At 38.4% G+C, this 26878-nt stretch overlaps 1 protein-coding gene and 1 long non-coding RNA gene across 3 annotated transcripts; one reads left to right on the top strand and one right to left on the bottom strand.

Annotated features, from left to right (window-relative positions):
- The first annotated feature begins 1988 nt into the window (after positions 1-1988).
- On the top strand, positions 1989-26805 carry LOC129769941 (adenylyl cyclase X E). 2 transcript variants are annotated; one of them, XM_055772479.1, is made up of 17 exons: positions 1989-2108; positions 21451-21842; positions 21899-22039; positions 22096-22258; positions 22333-22694; positions 22750-22865; positions 22921-22956; positions 23096-23527; positions 24007-24157; positions 24217-24285; positions 24344-24468; positions 24540-24752; positions 24815-25076; positions 25131-25208; positions 25274-25542; positions 25605-25699; positions 25973-26805. In XM_055772479.1, the coding sequence occupies exons 2-17, from the start codon at positions 21711-21713 to the stop codon at positions 26794-26796; spliced, it is 3468 nt and encodes a 1155-aa protein (XP_055628454.1). In that variant the 5' UTR covers positions 1989-2108; positions 21451-21710; the 3' UTR covers positions 26797-26805. The 2 variants fall into 2 exon arrangements, with proteins under 2 accessions (XP_055628454.1, XP_055628453.1); XM_055772478.1 differs by lacking the exon at positions 1989-2108 and having other exon boundaries at positions 21397-21842.
- LOC129769943 (uncharacterized) lies at positions 16017-16994 on the bottom strand. The gene is made up of 3 exons (XR_008742000.1): positions 16895-16994; positions 16699-16751; positions 16017-16643 (listed from the first exon to the last, which is right to left on the bottom strand). It is a non-coding gene; the product is annotated as an uncharacterized LOC129769943 (long non-coding RNA).
- Positions 26806-26878: the final 73 nt, after the last annotated feature.

Here is a 26878-nt window from a genome sequence, read left to right as displayed (position 1 = left end):
ACATGGATAAAAAACATTAAAATAAACTCTTTCATATGAATGTAATTTTAAATTCCCAGAGGAACTGGCAGATTACTTTCAGTAACGATTAGATATTTCCACATTTTCCTCGATACTGGAAGCCCACCAGTGGTTAATGCTAACTCGATAACCATCTGTTAATAGCACTTGATTGAAACATATTTGGTCACAGTGTTACATGGATAGAAAACATTCAAATAAACTCTTTCACATGAATGTATTTTTTAAATTCCTAGAGGAACTGGCAGATTATTTCCCGGATCTTTCTCGATCCAAACGGAAAGAATTCCGTGCGTGTATGTGTGTGTGTGTAGCGGCTGCTTCGAGATCTTCCCGGGGAACCGTTTGTAGCATCACTCTCCTCCTGATGGATTCCCTTCTAAGGTGCACAAACAGGCTCTTGGTGACACCGTTCATCCGTGCTTTCATGATAAATGAAGAGCTTCACCACAACAGCGACAACATGCTCCAATCGCTGTTCAATTAGAACTGAGTGGATTTCCGAGCGGCGCTCGCTTATATACCGATTGGTGATTTCAATAGCCTATTTTGAAAGCAAATTTAAGACTATTGAAACAAGTTTTTGGATCAGAAAGTAACAAGTATAGAACGCGTAGACATTTTATCTTTCGAATGAAGTGTTTATCATACCATTTCGTTCAGTTGTTTAGGAGCTATTAACACTAAAAATCTCGGTCTCCGGCGAACGCTTTCGTTTTCGAAACATTGATTTTACACCCCGGAAATGAAAGACGTAGTCCTACGTCAAAAATTCAACATTTCTAGTCGTCGATTACTTCCTCTGGGGGTAGGTGAAGGACCGTTGCTATGTTAATAAGCCACACAATTTGGAGGAACTTAAAGAAGAAATAACTCGGATTTTCAACAGCATCGAAGTCGTAATGTTAGAGTTGTGCATGAAAAAATTGTTCACCGTTTAAAACGCGTTATCGAAAAAAGGGGTGATCACATTGAAAATGTCCAAAAAAATGTGTATACGAGTTCTCCAATTTTTAAATGCATCGGAGCACCATGGCAGCAATGGTGACTCTTATGTTGACCTCAGGTTCATCCAAAATTGCTGGTTTGTTGGTTTCTGAAACTTAGAACATTACCCTTTTTGTGATTCTGTAAAAATGAATATGAACAGTCCTTACAATTTACAATAAGTCAGAGATGGGCACTTTTACAGGGAAAGAGTTTTTCATGTTTTCTCTAAACAACTTTTTCAGGGAGCGTGTTGAAAAGTCTGGGAAATCCTGAAAAATCAGGAAGGTTGGCATCTCTGATTACGAGTAAAACATTATTGTTCCAGGAGTCTCCATACAAAAATGTCATGTATTCCAGACACTATAAAAGACAGAAAGTTGATGTCTTCGACGAATGTTTATATTTTATCAAGACCGAACACTTTGCCGAATACACTATATCACTTTCTTGACTTTAAACAAAATTAGGAATAGTTGCTATTGAAAAAACTTCTTCCCTATAAAAGTGCCTGTTCGATCGCAATCATCCACCGTATGACAGTAAGCCTCCTTGTGACGAACAACCGATGACGACAGCAACGATTACTACGATTACTCCACATAAACGAATTAAAATGAAATGAAATGTAAATTAAAATGAAATGTACACATAATAATACACTACACTACTCACACACGCTAATATAACACGCAACAGCAACACTGGCAACACGTCATGTTGCAACGAACATAGACGTCAAAAACTGCACGAAAACGTACACACTCATACACACACAAAACTGATACTAAAAACCCTAAAAACACACAACACATGTTCACGAAAGGAAGTAGATTTTTTCACTGGCCTTGTGCCAGTTTTTCCTACCAGATTATAAGCGAGTTATAAGTGAAAGAGTGCGGACGTTTTTATTTGCGCTCCCGAAACGTATTTCCACCTTCCACCATCCATCGTAATATTCCGCCAGCCATATCACCTTCATCCACCATCGTCGCCATTTGGGACCCATCGTGGGACGAGGACAACGCCAGATTCGAAGCGTACAGTGCCCATCTTTCAATGTGTGGGCGACTTGTTAGAAATTGTGAGTGGTATTTGAGGTAAGGGAATTTTTTAAAAATACCTTTTTGAGAAAAATGAATTTCTATTTTTTAAATATTTTTTATTCAGTATACAGATTGGACTCGATTATATACAGACTCGATTATATACTGTCTTGATTATATATGATTCAATTATATACAATTTTAGAGCCGATTATATTCAGCTCAAATTTTTTTTATATATTTCAAATACGACTTATTTCAAACGAAAATGAAATATTTCAACGTTTAAGTGAAAGTTAATTGGCTATTATGAGTACAGTGAAGTAAAAATCGTGATTTTAGTACATTTTAGTTGAAGATTTACAAGCATATTTTTTTAAATAAAAAAGATTGGAGATGGGTGTCATAGAACGACTTGTAGAGCGATTAGAGAGCCTTAATTTGGCTGATAGAAACATTCAAGTTTATTATGTATTTTTGTTTTTGGATAAAAATAAAGAATAACACTAACTTTTAAGTTTTTCACTTCTAAATTGTTACTTAAACCCACTAATTTGAAAGTTTCACAACTGTATGTTGTAATAAATGTTTTCATCCTTCAAATGGAAGCAACAGAATTGTCTTACGTAGCGTTATTTTTGAATTAGAGCCAGTTTAAGACAGAGTCCGAAACAGAGAAAAAGTTCCATGACTCATTGTCATTGTTGATATCCGAACAAACGCGTAGAACTGTTATCTGAGATGTTGCTGCCGATGGCCAGTCGTGTTGACATTAAATTCGTCTAAAGCAGAGGTTTTCGAATCGTGCTCCGCGGGAAATTTGTGCTCCGAGAAATTATAGCAAATACTCCCACTTGAAAACCCACCATTCTTTACATTCTTTACTTTAATTTTACTGGGATCACTATATCTTTTTTGTTTACTCCGGATCAGATGTCGTGTAACTGCGATGCGCAACCAAAATAGAGTTGTTCCCAGATGGGTAATGTTAATGCAAATAGGATTTGTTTTATTGATTAAAGATGCAGGTGCTACGTCGAATGTTTTTACTGTAAGAAGTGTTCTGCCATAAAAAAAAGTCTAATGGCGGGTTTACATTAAGGAGATCTATAGCTATAGATGGATTTATTCACATGAAAATAGGTGTAAACGGGTGAGAATAAATATGATACACTTAGTCGATGTATATATAACTTATTCTATTCTTCATTTTATAAAATTATTGAAAAAGCTTTTCCTGTAGGTTTTCCTTTCCCTTTCCTGCTTCCTCAAATCGGCACCACGTCGTGCGTACTCGGATGGGACATCAAAACAGTAATCCTCGATAATGCATGTCGCACGCTCTTCGTTTTCCTTGTTGGTTACGGGTGTCTCATAGAGCCCCCGCAGACTGCAGATTGTTTTACGACCGATACTTAATCAGTATGGAGAGATATGCATATGCGCACATTATACCGATTCAGTTGGGTCGGTTTTTGCACTAACAGTCCAGCTCGTTCAAATTTTCTGCCGATAAAAGTATGCAGTCTGCGGGGGCTCTTATGCGAATACGTTGTCAAATATGACAACCACACAGAATAGCGATACTTCCACAATATAGAATTTGCGTAACAAAGTAGCAAACATTTTAAAAATAATAAAGCATTTACCTATTTTCACTGGAAATTCCAATCGAAACTGACAGCGGAACATCAAATCTGCCGTAAGAAAACTTTGTTATTAACACTCCTATACTCGCGCATTGGTCTGTCAGACCGAGAAATCAATAATTCGTTCATTTCTCAGAAAATATCAACACTACGACTTTGCGTTTCTCTCTAGCTTCGTGATTCGTCGTTCGTCATCGTTTAGCGTATTGGTACAAAGGGGACGTGTGCCACTTTTTTAACACTTTCGGTCTGACACACCGACGCGAGTATAGGAGTAACTTTTTCGGACAAGTGCCTTTTTTCATATTCTAGAATATTGTTGAATAAAATGTATAAATTAATGTTAGTGGCGTGGGATATTTATTGAATATAATGCATAAGATCATTACCGGACTATTCTTATTTGATTTCAGTCCCTTTTTGTAACTGCATTGAACGGATCCATATATTAACTATTCGTCGATATATTCGTCGTTAGATTCATACGCTCAAAAGCAAAATATAAATGTTTGACTTTCGTATAGTTATTCGCTAAATATAATGGTCATACATATACAGACTTTTGAAAGAATTTCACTTGTGGAACAATTGTAAACAGTAAACTAAAAACTAATCGGTGGCTTATGGTAATTTTTAACAGTTACAGTTTCGGGGATATTTTTTTATAATGAAAAATATCAACAAAAAAACAAGAGAAAGAAAAGGAAGTTCCTACAAATCCTTTTATATCATCTTTTTATGCCCTATCTATAAAAAGGTATCAATTCTTAGTTTACCAAGAATACAGAGACAAAGAATTTTAGAAATATGCGAACTTTATATTCCAGAACCTTTATCATCTGGTGATTATCTAGAAGGTCAGTATACATTCTTCTCTCCGATAAAAGACCCGAAAACACCTAACAACTGCATGAAATGAAAAAAAAATTGTTTCGAGCATGCAGTTATGCTATGTTCTGATTCTTACTCCAATGAAACCACAATCAATTAATACGATTTTATATTATTTTATAGCTCTTTATACTTCCATGAATTATATTCAGTTGCTTACTTTCAATTAATAACAGTGAAAAATTCAAATTTCGTTATTTGTGTTGGAGTATATTTTGAGGAGGCTGAATTAGATGACTATTAAAACATAATAAAAACGAAGAAAACATATTTTTTGGGGTTTTTTATTTAATCATACATCATATTTAATCATAATAAATTTTCGGTCTGTGACACCGTGCGCGGGTATACGTGTTATGATTTCGCACGCGAGTACAGGAGGGTTAATAATATTCCAAACATCTTTCACACATCTAACTACACAGAAAAGTCGAAATTTACCTAATGTAGCCACGTTCGTAGCACTGTCAACCGGTTTCGAAACCAGCGCCAAATCTTTTTCATTCTTGCCACTATCGATAGCCTTCGCCGACGGACCTTTCTGCCTATTTCCCTTGGCGGATTGGCTGATTGCCGACGCCTCTGTAGATACCTCGGTGCTTTGTTGTTTCGGGTAGACGTTTAGGAAAACACTTCACAGTTCAATTAAAACAACCTTTTTATTTTATCCGCGTTTAAACACACTCTCTTTACCGTTTCCGTTCTCACACAAATAGATCTTCTTCTTCCTCTTCTTTCTCCCTTGTCATGGGTATTCCTTGTAGGTTGTCTTGCTTAGTTTCACTACCAATATCATATTATAAGAACAGCTAACTAATACCCTATATCCTCATCTTTCTTTAAAAGTGTTACTCAATAAGTAATGTAATCTTTTAGATGCTTCGGTTCTACTCTAGGTCTCCTTAATGTGTCTGCAGTAACAATTTCATCTGGTGTTGAAGCAGCTTCTATTTCACGATTATTCTGATCGAGTAACGAGTGCGGCTCCGACGTAGCTGCACCCTCGATTGGATCAGTCGAATTTAGATTTGCACGGGAAAGTGTTTTCAAATGTGCTGAGCTTCGCCTAAATCGCTTTCCTGTTTCAGTTGATCGAATGATGACATCAGTTCCCGTTTTATGAACAACGTCGGATGTTTCAGGAGCGAAATCAGCACATAGTTTATTTTCTTTCCTGGGACGCTTCGCTAATACGCGATCTCCCACTTGTAAGTCCCTTTCCTTGGCTCCACGCTTCTTGTCCGCATACAATCTCCCTTTTCTTTTTCAATAGCGTCTCGTTCCCTTACAACATCGTACTGCTGCGATTCTGTTAAAACGGATAGTAATTTATTGCCATAATTATTTGAGCTCCGATGGAGACTTTCCTGTCGTGCTATGACTTGCAGCGTGGTACATCAGTAGGTATTGTCTCAGTTCCGTCCGCCAGTCCTTGCCCAATTCCTGCGCTATCCTCAAACGTTTCAGGATAGAGCGGCTCTGGCGCTTCACTTCACCATTCATTTGAGGCCAATAGGGAATACAGTGAATTAATCGAATCCCGTACTCCTCACAAAAGGCGAGGAAATCATCAGAGGTAAATTGTGGCCCATTGTCAGTCTTGAAAAACTCAAGTATTCCAAATCGGGAAAAAATAGTCATCAGTTCAGCGATAGTAGAGACGTTGATATATCACTCATTTCAACAACCTGAAATAGTCGACGCATACAAGAAGATTATCTCCTTCCGGCAGCGGTCCTAGGAAATCAATGGCAATCTGCTCCCAGGCACGTCTAGGCAACTCCTTTCTTACCATAGGCTCCGGAGGACTTGGTGAGGATACTAATGAACAACCACGGCATGCTTTAACATATTTCTCCACGTGTTGGTCCATTTTTGGCCACCAAACATTAGCGCGAAGATGCCCTTTCATTATTCGAGCTCCAGGATGTCCCTAATGAGCCAATTGGAGGACTTGATGTTGTAATTTCTGAGGTATTATGATGCGATCGATTCTTAACAATACATTATTTAACCTACATAACTCAGAAAATATCATTCTGTATTCCAGAGATACCTCGTTAGAATTGAATCAAGGGCTTGGAAAATTTGTTGAATTTGTGTGTCCTCACGACTGGCCTTCTCCAAATCGTCCCATTTTAGAGCAATTGCTTTCACGGCTGAATCAATAAATTCTCGAACCATCAACTCTTCAGCTTCATCGAATGGTTTTGGTGGAACCATTGAAAGTCTAGAAAGCACATCTGCTATGTTCTGCGTTCCGGAAATGTGTAGGATTTTATATTGGAAACTCTGCAGACGTAGAACCCAACGCTCAATTCGAGCGCACGGACGAGATGTAACCGAAAAGAGAAAAGTCAACGCCCTACAATCCGTTAGTAGGTTGAACTCTGCCTATTAAATAATTCTGGAACCGTTCAACACTCCACACTAGCGCAAGAGCCTCTTTCTCCGTCTGACAGTATCGTCTTTCGGTGTCTGTCAGGGACTTGGACGCAAAACATACGACTCGTGATTCTTTCATAGTATTGGTTTGAATTAAAACTGCCCCCAACGCATGAGGACTCGCATCAGCCATAACCGACAGCCATCGTCCGGTTTGAAGAATCCTAAACAACTCGCATTTGAAATGCTGGCTTTTATTTCATTGAAAGCCTTCTCTTCCTTTTCACTCCAAAGAAACTTTGAGCCTTTACGTATGAGATTTCGTAAAGGTTCATCCAAGGTTGCCAAATTTGGTATAAATTTACCCATATAATTGGCAAGCCAAAGAAAACTCCGTACTTCACTATCATTATTCGGTCGTCGAAAAGTAGCCACTGCATTTTGTTTTGTGGTTGAGGGAAGAACGCCATTCGCATTTATCCGGTATCCTAAAAACTCAAACTCAGTTGTCCGAAACTTGCATTTTTCGCGATTCAAAACCACCCCACTTTCTTTTAACCTGTTCAAGACCTAAAAACCAAACGATCATTAAAAAAAGTAACAACATTAGCTCAAAACGTTATTATTTATTATTTAATCCAAGAAGAACAAAAAAAAGAATATATACAACTGTTATACCTTTGTAAGCCGTTTGTCATGCTCCTCGAGAGTGCTTCCCTTTACTCCATCGTCATCTAGATACCAATAAGTCCCCTCGCAATCCGCCAAAATTCCGTCCATGGTTCGCTGGAATATTTCCGGCGCCGAGACCAACCCAAAAGGAAGACGTTTAAACTGGTAGAGGCCTCGGTGCGAAATGAAAGTCATGATACTTCGTGATTCTTCGTCCAGCTCCAATAAAAAAAATGCGTCCTTGATATCCATTGTAAGTCATATACTGGCTCTGCCTATCTTCGCCAGAACATCTTCGATGATCGGCATGGGATGTCGTTCTCTGATCACAGCCCGATTAACGCGGCGTAAGTCTACACACAATCGAATCTCCCCATTAGATTTCTTTGCCACCACTAACGGGGAAACCCATGTAGCCGGTCCCTTCTTGACTTCTATAATGTCTTTCTCGAGAAGCTCGTCCAGTTTCTTATTGACTGCGTCCTCCAACGGGATAGGAACTCTTCTCAGTGGCTGAAAAACAGGAACAATGGTTGGATCCATTTCTATATGGACCTGCACCCCTTTAATCTTCGAAAATCCATGCTTTTCCGATTCACCCTGTACTACATTGACATCAAGTCCTATCTTCAACGCCTTCAGTATTTTATCGCTTCCTTTTATGCACTTTTGAACTTTTATGCACTTGGTCTTCATCATTTCCCATGAGGTTGACGTCCGATCCAGAGTCTATTATCATATCCATCGAAACACCACCAACATCACATTTGAACAAATTTGTCTGGTTACCGGTGTGAAATGTGTAATTTATCTTCTGGTCGTCAACATTTACACGACTTGTCTCCGGAGCAGTGGTGGACGATTCATCATTCACTGCATGAACCTTTTTTCCAATAGTATAATCAGGAAATGTAGATGGCCGCTTGCGGCAAGTTTTCTCGAAATGACCAAAATTTTGACATTTACGGCACTTTTGCTTCTCAAGACCACAGTCAATAAGCTGCTGTCGCAATCGTACCACGTAATGGGAAAATCTTTCGTTTTCGCCTTGCTTCATATTCCTCAATTTATAGCGTTCAAGGACGTCTTTTTGTTATCCCATTTATTTATTTATCAGGCTCATTAGCATTTTATCTGTAACAGAGGGGGGTTTTTATTGTGTACATGTACATATAATTATGTTTCTATAAATTGTAAATTACACAGTAGTAGAGTAGCCATTTAGGCGTTAGGTTTTCTGCTCCATTACATTATGGTAAATTACACAGTAGTAGCCATTTAGGCGTAAGGGTATTCTATCTGTTCTTCCATTGTTCAGCAGACCGGACAGCGGAGACAGTTGAAATCGATCATTGTTGGGTTATTTATAGAACAGCAGCCCGATGTTTCTTACAGAGCAGAGCAGTTGTATGGATGAATCGATCTTTGTTCCACCGTGGATCGATCTCCATAGCTGATGATGGTTGCGTGGACGTAGTGATTCTATAACAACACAAAGATGGTCAATTGAGGGCCCTGAGTTTGAACTCACGATCGATCGCTTATTAAGCGAACGCGTTATCAAGTGGCTACGAAGACCCCCAAGGACGTCTTGTCTACGTGGCTTAAAATAAGCCTCCTGTCGTTCCACCGCGATGTCATACCAAGGCTTTTCAAGCAACACCATCGAGAAATCTTCAGTTCCCTTCAAACTCCTGAACACCTCCCAGATGAAGCATCTTCGATCGCTTTAACTTTTGATCAGTGATCTGGTACGACTCAAAATAACATTCAAGTGACCCTTTCCACTCAAGCCACTACTTGGCCAATTTGCCACTTTCAATTTGTTCACATCTGAACATGGACAGCGGATGACTCTCATCCATCTGAAACGAATATGACCACATGAAAAATTATAAATGATCTCAAATTTACAAACCATTAACCAAAAAAAAAAATGTCTGAAGCAATACATTATTTCCCTTCTTTCTAATAAAGAGAGAAAAAGGCTATTCATGTAACCTTATGCTTCACTCAATTTCATGTTTCCAACCCCCTAGCTGCAGAAACTTTTCATACTTTAGCCTACTAGTCATCCTAATTCACGTTTCCAGCCCGCAGGACTTTTTTGACAGCCTAATATAATTTCTCCGCATCCCCAATTTAAATACAAAACAAGTTTATTATGGGTTCAATTTATTCCAAAATACCTTTGATCACGTATCCCTTATCAATCGTCGCCAGATGTAGATACCTCGGTGCTTTGTTGTTTCGGGTAGACGTTTAGGAAAAACACTTCACAGTTCAATTAAAACAACCTTTTTATTTTATCCGCGTTTAAACACACTCATTCGTCTTCCTAAGCTCGAAGCCGCCGGACGGTTTTATATCGTTATCGTCCATCGTTGAAGTGATACCGTTATTTTCGTGGCTGGTGAAGTGAGTGTTGGACACTAACGGGATTCCCTGTGAATTCATTGAAGCAGACACAACAAGCGAGAGGAAGAAACGCTGCACGCGAGCGCTGAGTGCTGGTGTGTTATCGCCGTAGCACCGTCTTCGACATCATCACCGCGTGGTGCGATACACGGGTTCAGCTGTACCGAACGATCAACACGCAGCACCGTTATAAATAATCCGCACTGGTGTGCATAATAAGTATACTCAAATTAATAGGTTAAGGTTATTAGGTTAAGGAATTATAAAAAAAAATTGCAAAAATTATAAGAAAGTGTACATCTGCCATTTTAAATGGCAGAAGGGGAAGAAAGCGTTGACATGGATATCGAATCCACTGTCTCCCCCTCCCCAGCTACGGGTGCTGGGAAGTCGCTTAAACGCGTTCCCCCCTCAGAAGATGTCTCTTTACAGGAAGAGTTAACTCACCTCAACAAGCCTCCCTCAAGAAAATTTGCAAACCTTTCCTCTTCACCCCCTCATTCTCCCGCTCCCGTTTCCGCTCAACTCCCGAACTTGCCTCCCAGCCCTACTGATCCCGCTCCCGCTCAACAATCGACCTCGACCTCCCCCTCAGTTGCTTCCTCTCCTCGTGTCAAGGTCTATCCAGAAGATTCACCTGGAGCTGGCCCATGGGTTGTTTTTTTCCGGCCCAAACCGAACGGAAAATCCATCAATGTCATTCAGGTTTCGAAAGATCTGGCAAGATATTATTCCTCCGTGGTCGAAATCTATAAGGTTAGACCGAACAAACTGCGTGTTGTCGTGAGTGATCGGAAACACGCAAATGCAGTTGTGATCGACGAGAGATTCTCCCTAGAGTATCGTGTCTACGTGCCGTCCCATGACGTAGAAATCTCGGGGGTGATAACTGAAACGGGTCTGACGTGTGAAATGATAAAGGAAGGAGTTGGTAAATTTAAAAGACTCCCGTTGGTGGGCGTTAAAATTTTGGACAGCCGCCAACTAGGGAAAGTATCCCAAGAAAAGGGAAAAACTAAATTCACGCCGTCAGACTCGTTTCGAGTAACTTTTGCTGGTTCCGCTCTCCCTGACTACGTCATGGTGGGCAAATTAAGACTGCCTGTGCGACTCTTCGTGCCAAAGCCCATGACTTGCCAAAAATGCAAGTCAGTTGGTCACACTTCAGATTATTGTGCCAACAAGGAGCGCTGTGCCACTTGCGGAGAGCAACATGAGGGGAAATCCTGCAGTGCGACTAAGCATAAATGTCCATATTGCGGGGGATCCCCACACGAGCTCTCAGTTTGTGAAACTTACAAGAGTCGCTGGGAGAAACAGAAGCGCTCTTTGAAGGAACGCTCGAAACGCACTTTTGCGGATATTTTAAAGGGCGCTTCTCCACTGGCCCAACAACAACAACCAATCATCACACAAAATGTCTTCGCCACGTTACCCGTTGACGAAATGGAAGCGGACACAGCTAACGGGGGCACACCGTTCATTTTCCAAGGGAATCCCCGGCGCAAAAATGTGACCACTCCCAAAATTCAAGGCCAAGCCCCTCCGGTTATACCTCCTGTTAGCATGCCTAAAAAATCGAGTGCAGCGGACAAGCAAAATCAGGTTCCTCCTGGCTTCCGTGGGAATAGTTCACCTTCGAACGACCCAGCACTCGAGGGGACATCAAAAACCCCAAATGTCCCTATTTTTCCGTCCAGCTCAACTCCCCAATCGGGATTTATAAAGTTGTCTGACCTTTTGGACCAAATCTTCAAGTGTTTTAATGTTTCCGACTCCATCAGAACCATTGTCATTTCAATGCTTCCAGTATTAAAGACAATTTTGCAACAATTGATGCAAACATGGCCCCTCCTTGCAATGATTATCTCTCTTGATGTCTAATTCAAATAGAGAGGTCGGAGATATCACTGTTTTACAGTGGAATTGTCGTAGTCTTATCCCTAAATTGGATACATTCAAATTTCTAATTCATAAACTCAATTGTGATGTTTTTGCTCTGTCCGAAACTTGGCTTTCTTCGCGAGATGATATCTCCTTCCACGATTTTAATATTATACGCTTGGACCGTGATGATAGATACGGAGGGGTACTTTTGGGGATCAATAAGTGCCACTCATTTTTTAGAATTGACCTTCCACCTATTGGAGGGATCGAAGCTGTTGCTTGTCATGCAAACATCAGAGGCAAAGACCTCTGTATTGTCAGCTTGTATTGGCCTCCGAGAGCTGCGGTTAGCCGCAAGCAACTTGTTGACATGTGCTCACTCCTTCCTGAGCCACGATTGATCTTGGGAGACTTCAACTCTCACGGAACTGCCTGGGGGGAACAGTACGACGACAATCGTTCATTGTTGATATATGACCTTTGTAACAGCTTCAATATGACCGTTTTGAACACTGGGGAAACAACACGTGTTCCTAAACCTCCTGCTAACCCAAGTGCTCTTGACCTCTCGCTTTGCTCGAATTCACTATCGTTAGATTGCAAGTGGAATGTAATCCAGGACCCCAACGGTAGTGATCACTTGCCAATCAAAATTTCCATCACCATTGGTTCGAATTCTTCTGAATCTATAAACATGGCATATGACCTCACAAGACACATTGACTGGAAAAAATATGCGGACGCAATTGCTCTAGCCATCAATTCCAGAGATGGTTTGCCTCCATTGGAGGAGTATAACTTCCTTTCTCGTTTGATATATGACAGCGCGGTTCGCGCTCAAACGAAACCCATCCCAGGCTCCACTTTTCGTCAAAGGCCTCCCAATCCATGGTGGGATAGCCAATGTTCCAAGCTTTATCAGGATAAATCGAACGCATTTAAAGCTTTTCGGAAACGTGGAACCATTGAGAATTTTCAAACGTATTTGGACCTTGAAAATCAATTTAAAAACTTGATCAAAGGGAAAAAACGTGCTTATTGGCGAAATTTCGTGGGAGGTTTGTCACGAGAAACGTCAATGAAAAAATTATGGAAAGTGGCTCGAAACATGAGAAATCGCTCTTCATCGAATGAAAGCGAAGAATATTCACATCGATGGATTTTTAATTTTGCACGGAAGGTTTGTCCCGATTCCGTTCCTGTGCAAAAAATTGTTCGAGATATACCACAAGATAGGTGCGATCTTGATTCCGAGTTTTCGATGGTAGAATTCTCTCTTGCTCTCCTTTCATGTAACAATTCGGCTCCAGGAACGGATAGAATTAAGTTCAACTTGTTAAAAAACCTCCCTGATGTGGCGAAACATCGCTTGTTGAATTTATTCAATCGGTTTCTGGAGCATAATATTGTTCCAGATGATTGGAGACAAGTGCGAATTATAGCTATTCAAAAACCCGGAAAACCCGCATCCGACTTCAATTCGTACCGTCCAATAGCAATGCTGTCTTGTATACGGAAATTGTTGGAGAAAATGATCTTGTTTCGCCTTGATCGATGGGTTGAAACGAATGGCCTACTCTCAGATACACAATATGGGTTCCGCAGGGGCAAGGGGACGAATGATTGTCTTGCGTTGCTTTCTTCAGAAATTCAAATGGCTTACGCCGAAAAAAAACAAATGGCTTCAGTATTCTTGGACATAAAGGGGGCCTTTGATTCTGTTTCAATAGAGGTTTTGTCAGACAAATTACACTCTCGGGGTCTGCCGCCTCTGTTGAATAATATGTTATATAACTTGCTTTGTGAGAAACAGTTGAACTTTTCTCACGGGGATTCGACAGTAAATCGGGTCTCCTACATGGGCCTCCCCCAGGGCTCATGTTTAAGCCCCCTTTTGTACAACTTCTATGTAAGCGACATCGACAATTGTCTTACACAAAATTGCAGCCTAAGACAACTTGCAGATGACGGAGTGGTGTCTGTCGTAGGATCAAACGAATCCGACCTGCAAGGACCCTTACAAGATACTTTGAACAATTTTTCAACCTGGGCCATTGGGCTAGGGATCGAATTCTCCACGGAGAAAACAGAGATGGTGGTTTTTTCTAGGAAGCATAGACCAGCAAAACCAAAGCTTCAACTTTTGGGTAAACCGATCACTCATGCTATGTCATTCAAGTATCTTGGGGTCTGGTTCGACTCCAAATGTACTTGGGGGGCCCATATTAGGTATCTGAGTAAAAAATGCCAACAAAGAATAAACTTTCTCCGTACAATTACCGGCACCTGGTGGGGAGCCCATCCCGAAGATCTTATAATGTTGTATCGAACAACTATTCTCTCAGTGATGGAGTATGGCAGTTTCTGTTTTCAATCAGCTGCCAAAACACATCTCATTAAACTCGAGCGAATTCAGTATCTTTGTCTCCGTATTGCGTTGGGATGTATGCCCTCAACGCATACCATGAGTCTCGAGGTTTTGGCAGGCCTACTCCCACTAAAAGATCGCTTCAATTTATTATCGCTTCGGTTCCTCATCCGGTGTAAGGTTATGAACCCATTGGTGATCGGAAATTTTGAGCAGCTTATCGAGCTAAATTTTCATTCAGGATTCATGAGCTCATATCATGAATTCATCTCCATGCAGGTTGATCCTTCTTCGTATACTCCCAACCGTGTTTGTTTTCCTGACTACATCAATTCCTCTGTACATTTTGATCTGTTCATGAAGGAGAAAATCCATGGAATTTTATCATCGATCGGGGATCGTTCCTACGATCTTCAATGCAAAGTATGGGCGTGTCAATTGTGATAATATGTACTTTACTGATGGGTCCTTTACGAATGAGTCCACAGGATTTGGAGTGTTCAACGAAATTTTTAGCACCTCCCACAGTCTTCAGAATCCTTGCTCTGTGTATATTGCTGAATTGGCAGCAATACATTGGGCGCTGGACAGCGTCGCCTCACGACCTGTTGAACACTATTACATTGTAACGGATAGTCTGAGCTCTGTCGAAGCTATCCGTTCAGTGAGGCCGGAAAAGCACTCGCCGTACTTCCTTGAGAGAATACGAGAAAATTTGAGTGCTTTAACCAGACGCTGTTATGTCATTACCTTTGTCTGGGTCCCTTCACATTGCTCAATTCCGGGTAACGAGAGGGCTGACTCATTGGCAAAGGTAGGTGCAATTGAAGGCGATATTTATCAGCGTCAAATCGCCTTCAATGAATTTTATTCTTTAGTCCGTAAAAATACCATCGTTAACTGGCAACGTAAGTGGAACGAAGATGAATTGGGTCGGTGGCTTCACTCGATTATCCCTAAGGTTAGCCTCAAACCATGGTTCAAAAGTCTGGACTTAAGTCGGGACTTTATTCGCACCTTCTCTCGACTCATGTCCAATCACTGTTCGTTAGACGCGCTACTCTTTCGTTTTAATCTTGCCGATGGCAATATCTGTGCTTGTGGCCAAGGTTACCACGACATCGAACACGTTGTTTGGTCGTGCGAGGAGTATCTTGTTGCCAGATCGAATTTAGAAAACTCTCTTCGGGCTAGAGGAAGGCAGCCCAATGTGCCGGTGAGAGATGTGTTGGCTCGGTTAGACCTTGATTACATGTCCCAAATATATGTCTTCCTAAAAGCTATCGATCTTCGTGTGTGATTGTCCTTATATCCTTATATTCTCCTTTTCCTTTTCCTTCGCGAGAAATCAAATCCCTTCTTACTAACAATAGAATAAGGTGAAATGTAAATACATGTTAGATATAAGATAGGCTTAAGAATTGAGTATGATGAATGTGAGTGCGAATGTGAGTGTGAACATTGTCAACATATCCTTATATCCCATCCTTTTCCTGAAACAAAATGTCACCCTTCTAAACTCGAGCAAGCCGCGAGTAATCGGTTCTCTGCCTCATTAACATTAGAATTAATAAAAAATGTTTATGTATACTTGTAACTATACAAATAGGAGTTTGGCTCCTTTAAACTTATGTAACTGAGCCTGTAAAAATAAACGATTTAATAAAAAAAAAAAAAAAAAAAAAAAAACACACTCTCTTTACCGTTTCCGTTCTCACTCAAAAAAGATCTTCTTCTTCCTCTTCTTTCTCCCTTGTCATGGGTATTCTTTGTAGGTTGTCTTGCTTAGTTACACTACCAATATCATATTATAAGAACAGCTAACTAATACCCTACAGCCTCCGCCTCGGTCGAATTATCCGGTTGCGCATCCAATGATATCCTCCGCGCTTCGACCAGAATTAGGAATGTTACTACTTGATGTGGCGCTCCGTATCCGAGCAAAGGCAGCATGTACCGATCCAGCAATGAAGCGCCTTGGAGCAAATTCTCCACACAAACTGACTCTCCCCATTATCCTTGGACACGGTTTTTTGTTGTTGTTGAGCGACCGGACGTGAAGTCGTGATTTGCGAAGGAAATTATATCGCAGATGGGACACATATTTCGCTTTCCCTCCGTCCGAAGTTATGGGCTGCTGTCGGTGGTAATGATTGTGATAGTTTTCGCTGGGTATCGTCGTCAAGTACTGCTGTAGAATCATTGTTGTTGTGACGATGTGTTTAAGATCGTGGAACTTCTGCCGTCGCATACTGTTCATCAGCTAGTGCAGTTTTTACGACTGCGTGAACCCTTGCTATTGTTTTCTATACATAAAAGCTGAAAAGGGAAAATATTTAGTTAAAATGAATCATAACAAAAGCAAAATGTTTACCTCCGAATCATTTCGCTTCCACTAGACAAATGGCGATTGCACACACACAGTTGCTAGGAATGAAAATACTCAAGGTTACTTATGCTATGAAGTAAAATGTACAAATCATTGGTAGGCAAAGTTTTGGTAACATGTACAAAAAATGTGTACATTTTACCAATGTTTCGACTACTAAATATTTGGTAGCTGCGCTTACTAATGTTTTCCTCCAGTGTATCTTCAGTGGGAAGTGATTTAGTGAAAGTGAGTGACTGTGCGACATTCAGACAATGTGTGCCCAGCAAACATTAAATCGCATAACAAGCGTATATATAACATCATATGCCCTAAAATTTGGATAGCATATAATGCGCCTAACTAGCATATGCATGCAAAAGTGGAGGCCATATACATACATGGCAAATGCTTACCGAATTTGTTTGGATGAATATGCAACTTTGACCGGAATTGCGACTTAATTTGATAATGGTATTTAAAATCAAGTTTTTACATTTAATGCGATTTCAAATATACACGATACATACTTTGATATTATATGCGATTATGATTTATTCGGATTTCTTGTAAGACTATACACGTGCAAAATTATACGATTTAATGTTTGCTGGGTGAGAACGCAAAAGAAAAGGATTACTTGCAGGGTCGCCAACTATTATTATCAAAAATCAGGAAGATTGAAAATAAGAATGAGGAAGAAATCAGGATAGCTCATATTACGTTGTCCGGAAAGATCATGTCAATTTTTGGAAAGCATCAATTTCATAGGCAGTCATACATTTAGTCAATTTTATATGCACAGTTTTGTTTTACAATCATTCGCCATCTCCCACGCAGCTAAAAATTATATCCACTCAGAAATTGTTTGCGTTCTCGTCGAAAACTGTTAAGGGTTTTTTTAATACTGGTCATAGAGTCGAAATTGTCATGTCCTAGCCAGACTTCAAAATAAAATAGTTGGGTTGTCAAACAGGCGTGAAGTTTGGCGCAGCCCCGGTTCGAACGTGACGCCTATCATAATTGACTAATTCTGGAAGAATCCTTGGATCGCCGCCTTTAGTTGGCCCAGTTGCAATACTTGTGGGAATTTATCGACAGGTTGCTTGGTAGAAACTCATAATACAGAATTCATTCCGAATCCTACCAAATCCACTCATTTTTGTTGTGTTTATGAAGCGAGTCGCAGATAGAGATGCAATCCATTAAAAAAAATCGGTCAAATTGTTTGGAACCGTCAAATAGTAACGATTTACTTCACCAAGCTTCGCCAGATACCCGTGTAAGGTGGGATTAGATATTTATAGTCGATCTACTCATTCATTTTTATATACCGAGAATTATTCTTGATCAGCATCCCGATTTTTCCGAACAACTTAACTCTTTGCGGTCGTTTGTCTGTTCTCAGCCACCACAGCAAGAAATTATACTAAATACTTTATTCAACCATGTAACAATGAACACTATTTCTAAACAAATTTTTATGTCTAGTGATCCTGTTCACGAACTAATCTGTCGATTTTATAAAAAAAACGGGACTAGGTATAAGAGATTATTAGCATGAGAAGATAAGTCGATCTCTTTCAAGGGAAATTAATTCCGACAGCAAAGGGTTAATATATTTTCTTCGAAAAACAAATGTTCTTAATTCTGAAGGTCTTATACTTGCTGCATTTGTTTGTTTGTATAACGGAACATCTATCTTCTTTATTTAGCTGTACATAATTCTTAATGGTTAATATTTATTTCATTGTTTCCGTTCCCGATTAGTTTCTGATCTTTGTTTTATTATGATCGAATTATGATGCTGACCGATGCTGATGAATGTGGAATAATTATTAAGCATGCTATACTCCAATGTTCTGTTACTCTCAGATGATTCGTCTCGAGATATTTTAATATGATCCAATTAGATGTTTTGTCTGGAGAGAACACCTAAATTTCTTGTGTTTTAAGATGCTCTCATACGAAGTATGTTCCGTATTCTTTTCGCAGTTTTGTTCTTTTCCAAATACTGGTCATAGAGTCGAAATTGTCATGTCCTAGCCAGACTTCAAAATAAAATAGTTGGGTTGTCAAACAGGCGTGAAGTTTGGCGCAGCCCCGGTTCGAACGTGACGCCTATCATAATTGACTAATTCTGGAAGAATCCTTGGATCGCCGCCTTTAGTTGGCCCAGTTGCAATACTTGTGGGAATTTATCGACAGGTTGCTTGGTAGAAACTCATAATACAGAATTCATTCCGAATCCTACCAAATCCACTCATTTTTGTTGTGTTTATGAAGCGAGTCGCAGATAGAGATGCAATCCATTAAAAAAAATCGGTCAAATTGTTTGGAACCGTCAAATAGTAACGATTTACTTCACCAAGCTTCGCCAGATACCCGTGTAAGGTGGGATTAGATATTTATAGTCGATCTACTCATTCATTTTTATATACCGAGAATTATTCTTGATCAGCATCCCGATTTTTCCGAACAACTTAACTCTTTGCGGTCGTTTGTCTGTTCTCAGCCACCACAGCAAGAAATTATACTGAATACTTTATTCAACCATGTAACAATGAACACTATTTCTAAACAAATTTTTATGTCTAGTGATCCTGTTCACGAACTAATCTGTCGATTTTATAAAAAAAAAAAACGGGACTAGGTATAAGAGATTATTAGCATGAGAAGATAAGTCGATCTCTTTCAAGGGAAATTAATTCCGACAGCAAAGGGTTAATATATTTTCTTCGAAAAACAAATGTTCTTAATTCTGAAGGTCTTATACTTGCTGCATTTGTTTGTTTGTATAACGGAACATCTATCTTCTTTATTTAGCTGTACATAATTCTTAATGGTTAATATTTATTTCATTGTTTCCGTTCCCGATTAGTTTCTGATCTTTGTTTTATTATGATCGAATTATGATGCTGACCGATGCTGATGAATGTGGAATAATTATTAAGCATGCTATACTCCAATGTTCTGTTACTCTCAGATGATTCGTCTCGAGATATTTTAAAATGATCCAATTAGATGTTTTGTCTGGAGAGAACACCTAAATTTCTTGTGTTTTAAGATGCTCTCATACGAAGTATGTTCCGTATTCTTTTCGCAGTTTTGTTCTTTTCCAAATACTGGTCATAGAGTCGAAATTGTCATGTCCTAGCCAGACTTCAAAATAAAATAGTTGGGTTGTCAAACAGGCGTGAAGTTTGGCGCAGCCCCGGTTCGAACGTGACGCCTATCATAATTGACTAATTCTGGAAGAATCCTTGGATCGCCGCCTTTAGTTGGCCCAGTTGCAATACTTGTGGGAATTTATCGACAGGTTGCTTGGTAGAAACTCATAATACAGAATTCATTCCGAATCCTACCAAATCCACTCATTTTTGTTGTGTTTATGAAGCGAGTCGCAGATAGAGATGCAATCCATTAAAAAAAATCGGTCAAATTGTTTGGAACCGTCAAATAGTAACGATTTACTTCACCAAGCTTCGCCAGATACCCGTGTAAGGTGGGATTAGATATTTATAGTCGATCTACTCATTCATTTTTATATACCGAGAATTATTCTTGATCAGCATCCCGATTTTTCCGAACAACTTAACTCTTTGCGGTCGTTTGTCTGTTCTCAGCCACCACAGCAAGAAATTATACTGAATACTTTATTCAACCATGTAACAATGAACACTATTTCTAAACAAATTTTTATGTCTAGTGATCCTGTTCACGAACTAATCTGTCGATTTTATAAAAAAAACGGGACTAGGTATAAGAGATTATTAGCATGAGAAGATAAGTCGATCTCTTTCAAGGGAAATTAATTCCGACAGCAAAGGGTTAATATATTTTCTTCGAAAAACAAATGTTCTTAATTCTGAAGGTCTTATACTTGCTGCATTTGTTTGTTTGTATAACGGAACATCTATCTTCTTTATTTAGCTGTACATAATTCTTAATGGTTAATATTTATTTCATTGTTTCCGTTCCCGATTAGTTTCTGATCTTTGTTTTATTATGATCGAATTATGATGCTGACCGATGCTGATGAATGTAGAATAATTATTAAGCATGCTATACTCCAATGTTCTGTTACTCTCAGATGATTCGTCTCGAGATATTTTAATATGATCCAATTAGATGTTTTGTCTGGAGAGAACACCTAAATTTCTAGTGTTTTAAGATGCTCTCATACGAAGTATGTTCCGTATTCTTTTCGCAGTTTTGTTCTTTTCCAAATACTTCCTCGACACATAATTACTCCGAGTATACAAAAGCCCGATGTACATGTAACCATCAAGCCCAACTGTTGTTGAGCCCTCAAGCTAATGAATAATGTGTAGTGAAATAAATGTACCCCCATTCAGACTACCATCCCTGAAGACAGTTTAGTTATTTTGAATCACGCTGAAAATAATTGATTGCTGTCACCCGTAAACATGACTACCACATCAGCAGGCTTTTTAGTCAATTCACCCGGTAAATATGTTTCCATCACATAGGACACATATTCATTACAGAACAGACGATTTTCATTAGAAGCTCAATTTCAGAAACGCACTCTGGTCATACATAAAATCATTTTTCTTCCAATTTTAATACCCTGCATGTCTCGTTGATGCTTTTCCAATCTAAAACTCAAAGCTCAAAGTCTATCAAAATATAATACTCATAAAAGTTATACTATTCAGAATAGCAACTGATATTCAGTTTTTAGTCAACAGTTTAGTCGACATTCGATACAATACTTTTCTTTTATCATAACAGGTGAAAATAACCTCCACCGTTATCAAGTCGATTGCGTTGAAGTGGTTATTGAACACCAAAAAGCTTATCATTATTACTTATTGATCAGTTAGTTATCATCCAACGTTCCCAAGCGAAAAGAAGACGAATTAGTTGACCATAGCAGTGTTTTGTGATCAAAATGCATTGTTATTGTATTGTTTGAAAAATCTTGAAAATGAGAACCTGAATTCAATAACCGAAGCAATACTGTACACGTATAGCCCAAATAATACCGAAATATGTTAAACCACGAGAAGATTAATTCAACCTTGAGCTCTGACAACGATGGTGAAATAAACGATATGGACCAGAACCTAGAAATGGAGGCTGATTACTATGCATTGAAAAAATGGGAATTGGGATTTCTGAGAGTATGTTGGTTCCTTTTAAATGTGTAATTTCTTCTAAAGCTTTTTTTATCAAACAGCAAGAATGTGTGAATTTGGGATTAGAAACATTTTATAACAAATATATGGCACGCGTTCAGCGCAGTTATCTGTCAATATTTGTAGTACTGCAGACTTTTATCAGCGTAACTCATGTGGTGGTAATCGTAACTGGAGAGCAAGTAAGATCATAGGTTAAATAACATACAAAAACAACATACCCTCATATTTGTTATAGCACCCAACCGCTGCCATACATCCTGATCTCATCTGCTACACATTTGGAAGTTTGATAGTTTGGATATCATTGTTTGCTGCCTTTAAGGAAAGATTGATTAAAGCTTATCCATGGGTTCCATATGTTACCTCTTGTGCGGCAGTGTTTACACTCATCATCACGGGTAAAACTACGAACATATGAAAAACATGACACATGAATGAAATAACTTTATAAAACAATTTTATTTCTCCTCAGATTTGACGATACCTTTGTACCATGCAGTTATTACATTCATGAACCCACCACTTAGACCATCGTATGCCAGTCATATTATTTTTGCAATTTATATTTTTCTTCCTCTGAGCGAGAATTTGCATGTGATTATATTGGGTGCAGCAACTACAATCTGCTATTTGATCATAATGACATTGATTTCCTATCGTTTGGAATCCGATATTATTTTGAAAGTTGCAACAGAATTCATCTATTTTCTGTGTTTGAATTTATTTGGCTTGCATTTTCGTTTGATCAACGAAGCTGCGATTCGACGGACTTTTTTGGATCGACGAGAACTTGTTGAAGGGAATTTGCTGTTAAAATTCGCTCGAAACCAGGAGGTATAAGAACCATTTCATTGACACGATATGTAATGTATGTAATTATTTTTAACAGAAAGAATTGCTACTCAGCATATTACCGGAACATACCGCTGAACTGATGGAAAAAGATATTAGGGCTATGATCGAAAAAATGCGCCACGATCATCGCAATACCATAAACACACAGAAGTAATTTAATCTAATAAATTGTTAAATGAATGTAATTTCTAAATTCATTTTACAGCTTCTTCAGAACAGGAACGCAATGGAGATCAATCAAGTGAATATGTTAACAGACAAACAGACAACTATATAAATTTTTATATTATCGTAATAACTGATAACTAACCACAATTCTATGTCTGTTTGGCTGTATTTATATCAATACCAGATGTATTCTGACCATGTTCTCGTTACAGTAAGTTATATGTGCAAAAGCATACAAATGTCACAATCCTTTACGCGGATGTTGTTAATTACACCCAAATAACAACGCAGCTGCCAGTACGTACATTGGTGGATGTTTTGCATGAACTTTTTGTGAAATTTGATGAAGCAGCGAAGGAATTCCATGTGTTGAGGATAAAGTTTCTCGGCGACTGTTACTATTGTGTTTCTGGAGTACCCATCAAGAATAAATATCACGCAAAAAGTTGTGTAGATTTGGGCTTACGCATGATCAAAGATATTCGAGATGTACGCATGTCGAGGGATTTGAATATTGACATGCGAATAGGAATTCATTCCGGAAGCATTATATCCGGTGTGATTGGTGCATGTAAATGGCAATACGATATTTGGTCGCGAGATGTGATAATAGCAAACAGATTGGAATCAACCGGAGAAGCAGGGTAGTTATGTTTTTTAAAATTAATTTTGATATGTATTGAGATCTTGTACGAGTTCTGTCTAGTTTTTCATGAGAACTAATATTTCGTTGCGTGAAAACATATAACTGAAAGTATTGTATATAGCAAGCCACAACTTTCCCAATCTTTTTGATAGTATAAAAACACCACAGCGGAAAAATGATACGTCTTTAGATGTAAGTCGGCTTTGCAATAATATAGAAATATTTTTTTAAGACTCTAATTCAAACAAGGATTGAGTAAATTTGCACGCAAATACATTTTCCAATGAAACCTCACATGTTTTACAATATGCAGCTGTTTAGACTTGAAAAAACACACACTAAATATCAACCGCAAAAAAAACTAAAACTACAGGCAGAAAATTCTCGTAACGTTAACTATTTTAGAACGACGAGAACTTTTTCAATCTCTCAACAACAAATCGTACTGCAACAACTAATTATTCCTCATAATTATAGAAAAGTTCACGTAACCATGCAGACTTTAGAGCTTTTGGACAACGAGTATATCTATGAAGACGGTACCGAGAAAGCAAAAACTGATCCCACACTTATAAAGCATAACATTCAAACATATCTTATTGTCCCACAATTTTATGAAAATAATAACGTAAATTATAATCCGACAATCATCTAGGGTATAGCTTCTGACATTGCTGCTCATTTTAGGATTTTTTAACACCATGCTCAAACAGCCGCTTGTCAGTAGGAGTGAAGAGAAAAACGATCCAAAATAAGGTACCGTAATATTTCATAGCATATTGGAAAATATGTATCGTTTTAATATGTTTTACAGAAAGAACGCAACCTGATAACAAGAAACTTCATGCAGAACTCAATGGAGCAATTTCGTGAAATCATGAAGCAAACAAACGTGGAAATGGCTCAAGAATTGGATCGAATGCCAATTGGAAAATTTCAGTAGGTGTAGATAATATGAAAATCTATTTTATTTCACGAATGTTCCCATTATTTACGAAAAAAATTACCAGGTTCAACAAAATTTTTTCTACTTCTCACCAAACCACAAATGATGTGTCGAACGATCTTCGCCTGGATAATATATCCACTTTCTTCATGCTATTCGAAACGAAACATTGGGAATGGTCCTTCATGAAACAACCTGATTTGATGCTAAAGTATAGTGTGCTCATGAGTTTTGCGGTATTTATTTGCATTTTTTCGATACAAGTTTTCAACAATGCGTACGTATATAAATTGGTACTGACTAAATCCGAATCCGCTCAATTTTAAATACAATTCTCAGGTCCGGATTCTATTTTTGGCTAATGATGTCATTATCTGGAATAATACTGTTTATACTTGTTCCAGTGACGTGGTTCAAAAAGCTTTGGGATGTGTATACACCGTATTCTTCAGACGACTTACTGAGGGTTCGAATACCTCGCTCGAAATTTTTTAGGATGTTGTATGATTTTTCAAACAATATTATGGAGAATTTCTTCATTAGGGCGATTATCTATTTTGTTACAATCCTCATTCTACTGTTATGTTCGTTAATATATCTTGTAAGTATAACACATTTGTTTTTTCGTGTTATTATACAACGGGTTCGATTATAGGTTGAATGCAACTACGAACTCAATAACCAGCTAAGTCAAGAATCATTTTCTGGTAAGAAATTCTGTACAAATTCTTGGGTGAGTTTTAGTTTCAATTACAATTTATTTGTTGTACATACATATATATTCTCAATGTATTGCAGTCGGTCACCCAATGTCTTACGTTAACTATCGGAATGGCTTTTCTTTTTCTGAGAATTCATTTTATACTAAAGGCAATATGCGGACTGGGAATCCTTTCGTTTTACTCCTGGGTTGTTTTCGATGAATTATATTACATTTACAACAACAGTGCCAGCATGAATCCAGGGATGAATCCAAAAGTTGCTCATCTTATGTTAGTAATTTTCACGGTGATTATATTCCACTGGATCGATCGTCAATCGGAATATATTGCAAGAGTTGATTACAAGTATGTATTACTCAAACTGTTCGCTTAAAACATAAAACGTAAATAATAAAAATGCTTTTTAGCTGGAAGCGACAACTCTTGAACCAGAAAGAGGAAGCAGAAGTCACTAAACAAACGAATAAAATATTGGTGGAAAACATCCTTCCTACACATGTTGGTAAGATATATCAATACAGATCGAATTCATTTTACTATAATATAATGCACAACCCTTACTGTGTCAATGTACTGAAAATTTTTTTGAAAATGCTGCAATTATAATTTCTAAGCATAGTAACTCATAAATATTTTATATTTTATATTTTTTTATATTTTTTTCAAATTTATTACGAGAATCTTTCGTACTTTTAAAAACTTTCCGTACATTATATCGGGAAGGTATAGACCCGTTGAATATTCCTTCTAAACGAATGTATCCATATAATTCTAGCTGAAATATATATTAATCGACAGTTGAAGAACGAATTTTATAACGAAGAATACGAGAACGTTGCAGTAATGTTTGCAACAATTAAAAATATGGAAATCAACACAGACATTCCCGTTGAAAATGAAAAAAGTGTTTTGAAAATATTGAATGAAATTATTTGTGATTTTGATGAAAAATTGCAATATTTCGATGGATATTTCAAAGTAGAAAAAATAAAAGTGGCTGGATGGACCTATATGGCAGCTTGTGGCCTGGACCCAGCACGCTGCGATTCGTCATCTTCGCTAGGAACATATCGATCAATGTCAGGAATCACACGTACATCCCTAATGACCAATGGCAGAAGAAGTTTAAATCCCACCACGTCTGATGCAATGAATCTACAATCAAATCACAACAATTCAAATACAAGACAAAGTAATAACGTAACGATAGTGATGGCCGAATTCGCTCTGGAACTAATGAAGGTCCTGAGGGATTTCAGCAACGAAAATTTCAAACAAACTAATCCTGGATTGCTTCGAGTAGGAATTTCAAACGGAAAAGTTATGGCCGGTGTAGTGGGTTCGAGTAAACCATTGTATGATATTTGGGGCAATGCTGTTAATATGGCATCCCGAATGGATTCAACGGGAGTGCCAGGTAGAATTCAGATAACCGAAGAAAGTGCACAGGTTTTACAAAGTTATGGCTATCAGTGCGAATATAGGGGTAGAATATTTGTTAAAGGAAGAGGAAAAATACCCACATACTTTGCAAGCATCAATGAAAATTATGAATTTATAAAAACGGAAATACTTAAAAACCTTTCGACTAAACTATAAAACTGTAAAACTACGAGTTCGAACATTATGGAGCAACATCTAGAAGTGTTCAAAATGGGAAGAGAAATATATAACACTTGAA

Source organism: Toxorhynchites rutilus, chromosome 2 (assembly GCF_029784135.1).
Source record: "Toxorhynchites rutilus septentrionalis strain SRP chromosome 2, ASM2978413v1, whole genome shotgun sequence".
Taxonomy (NCBI): Eukaryota; Metazoa; Arthropoda; class Insecta; order Diptera; family Culicidae; genus Toxorhynchites; species Toxorhynchites rutilus.
This window is presented reverse-complemented; position numbering and strand designations above follow the sequence as displayed.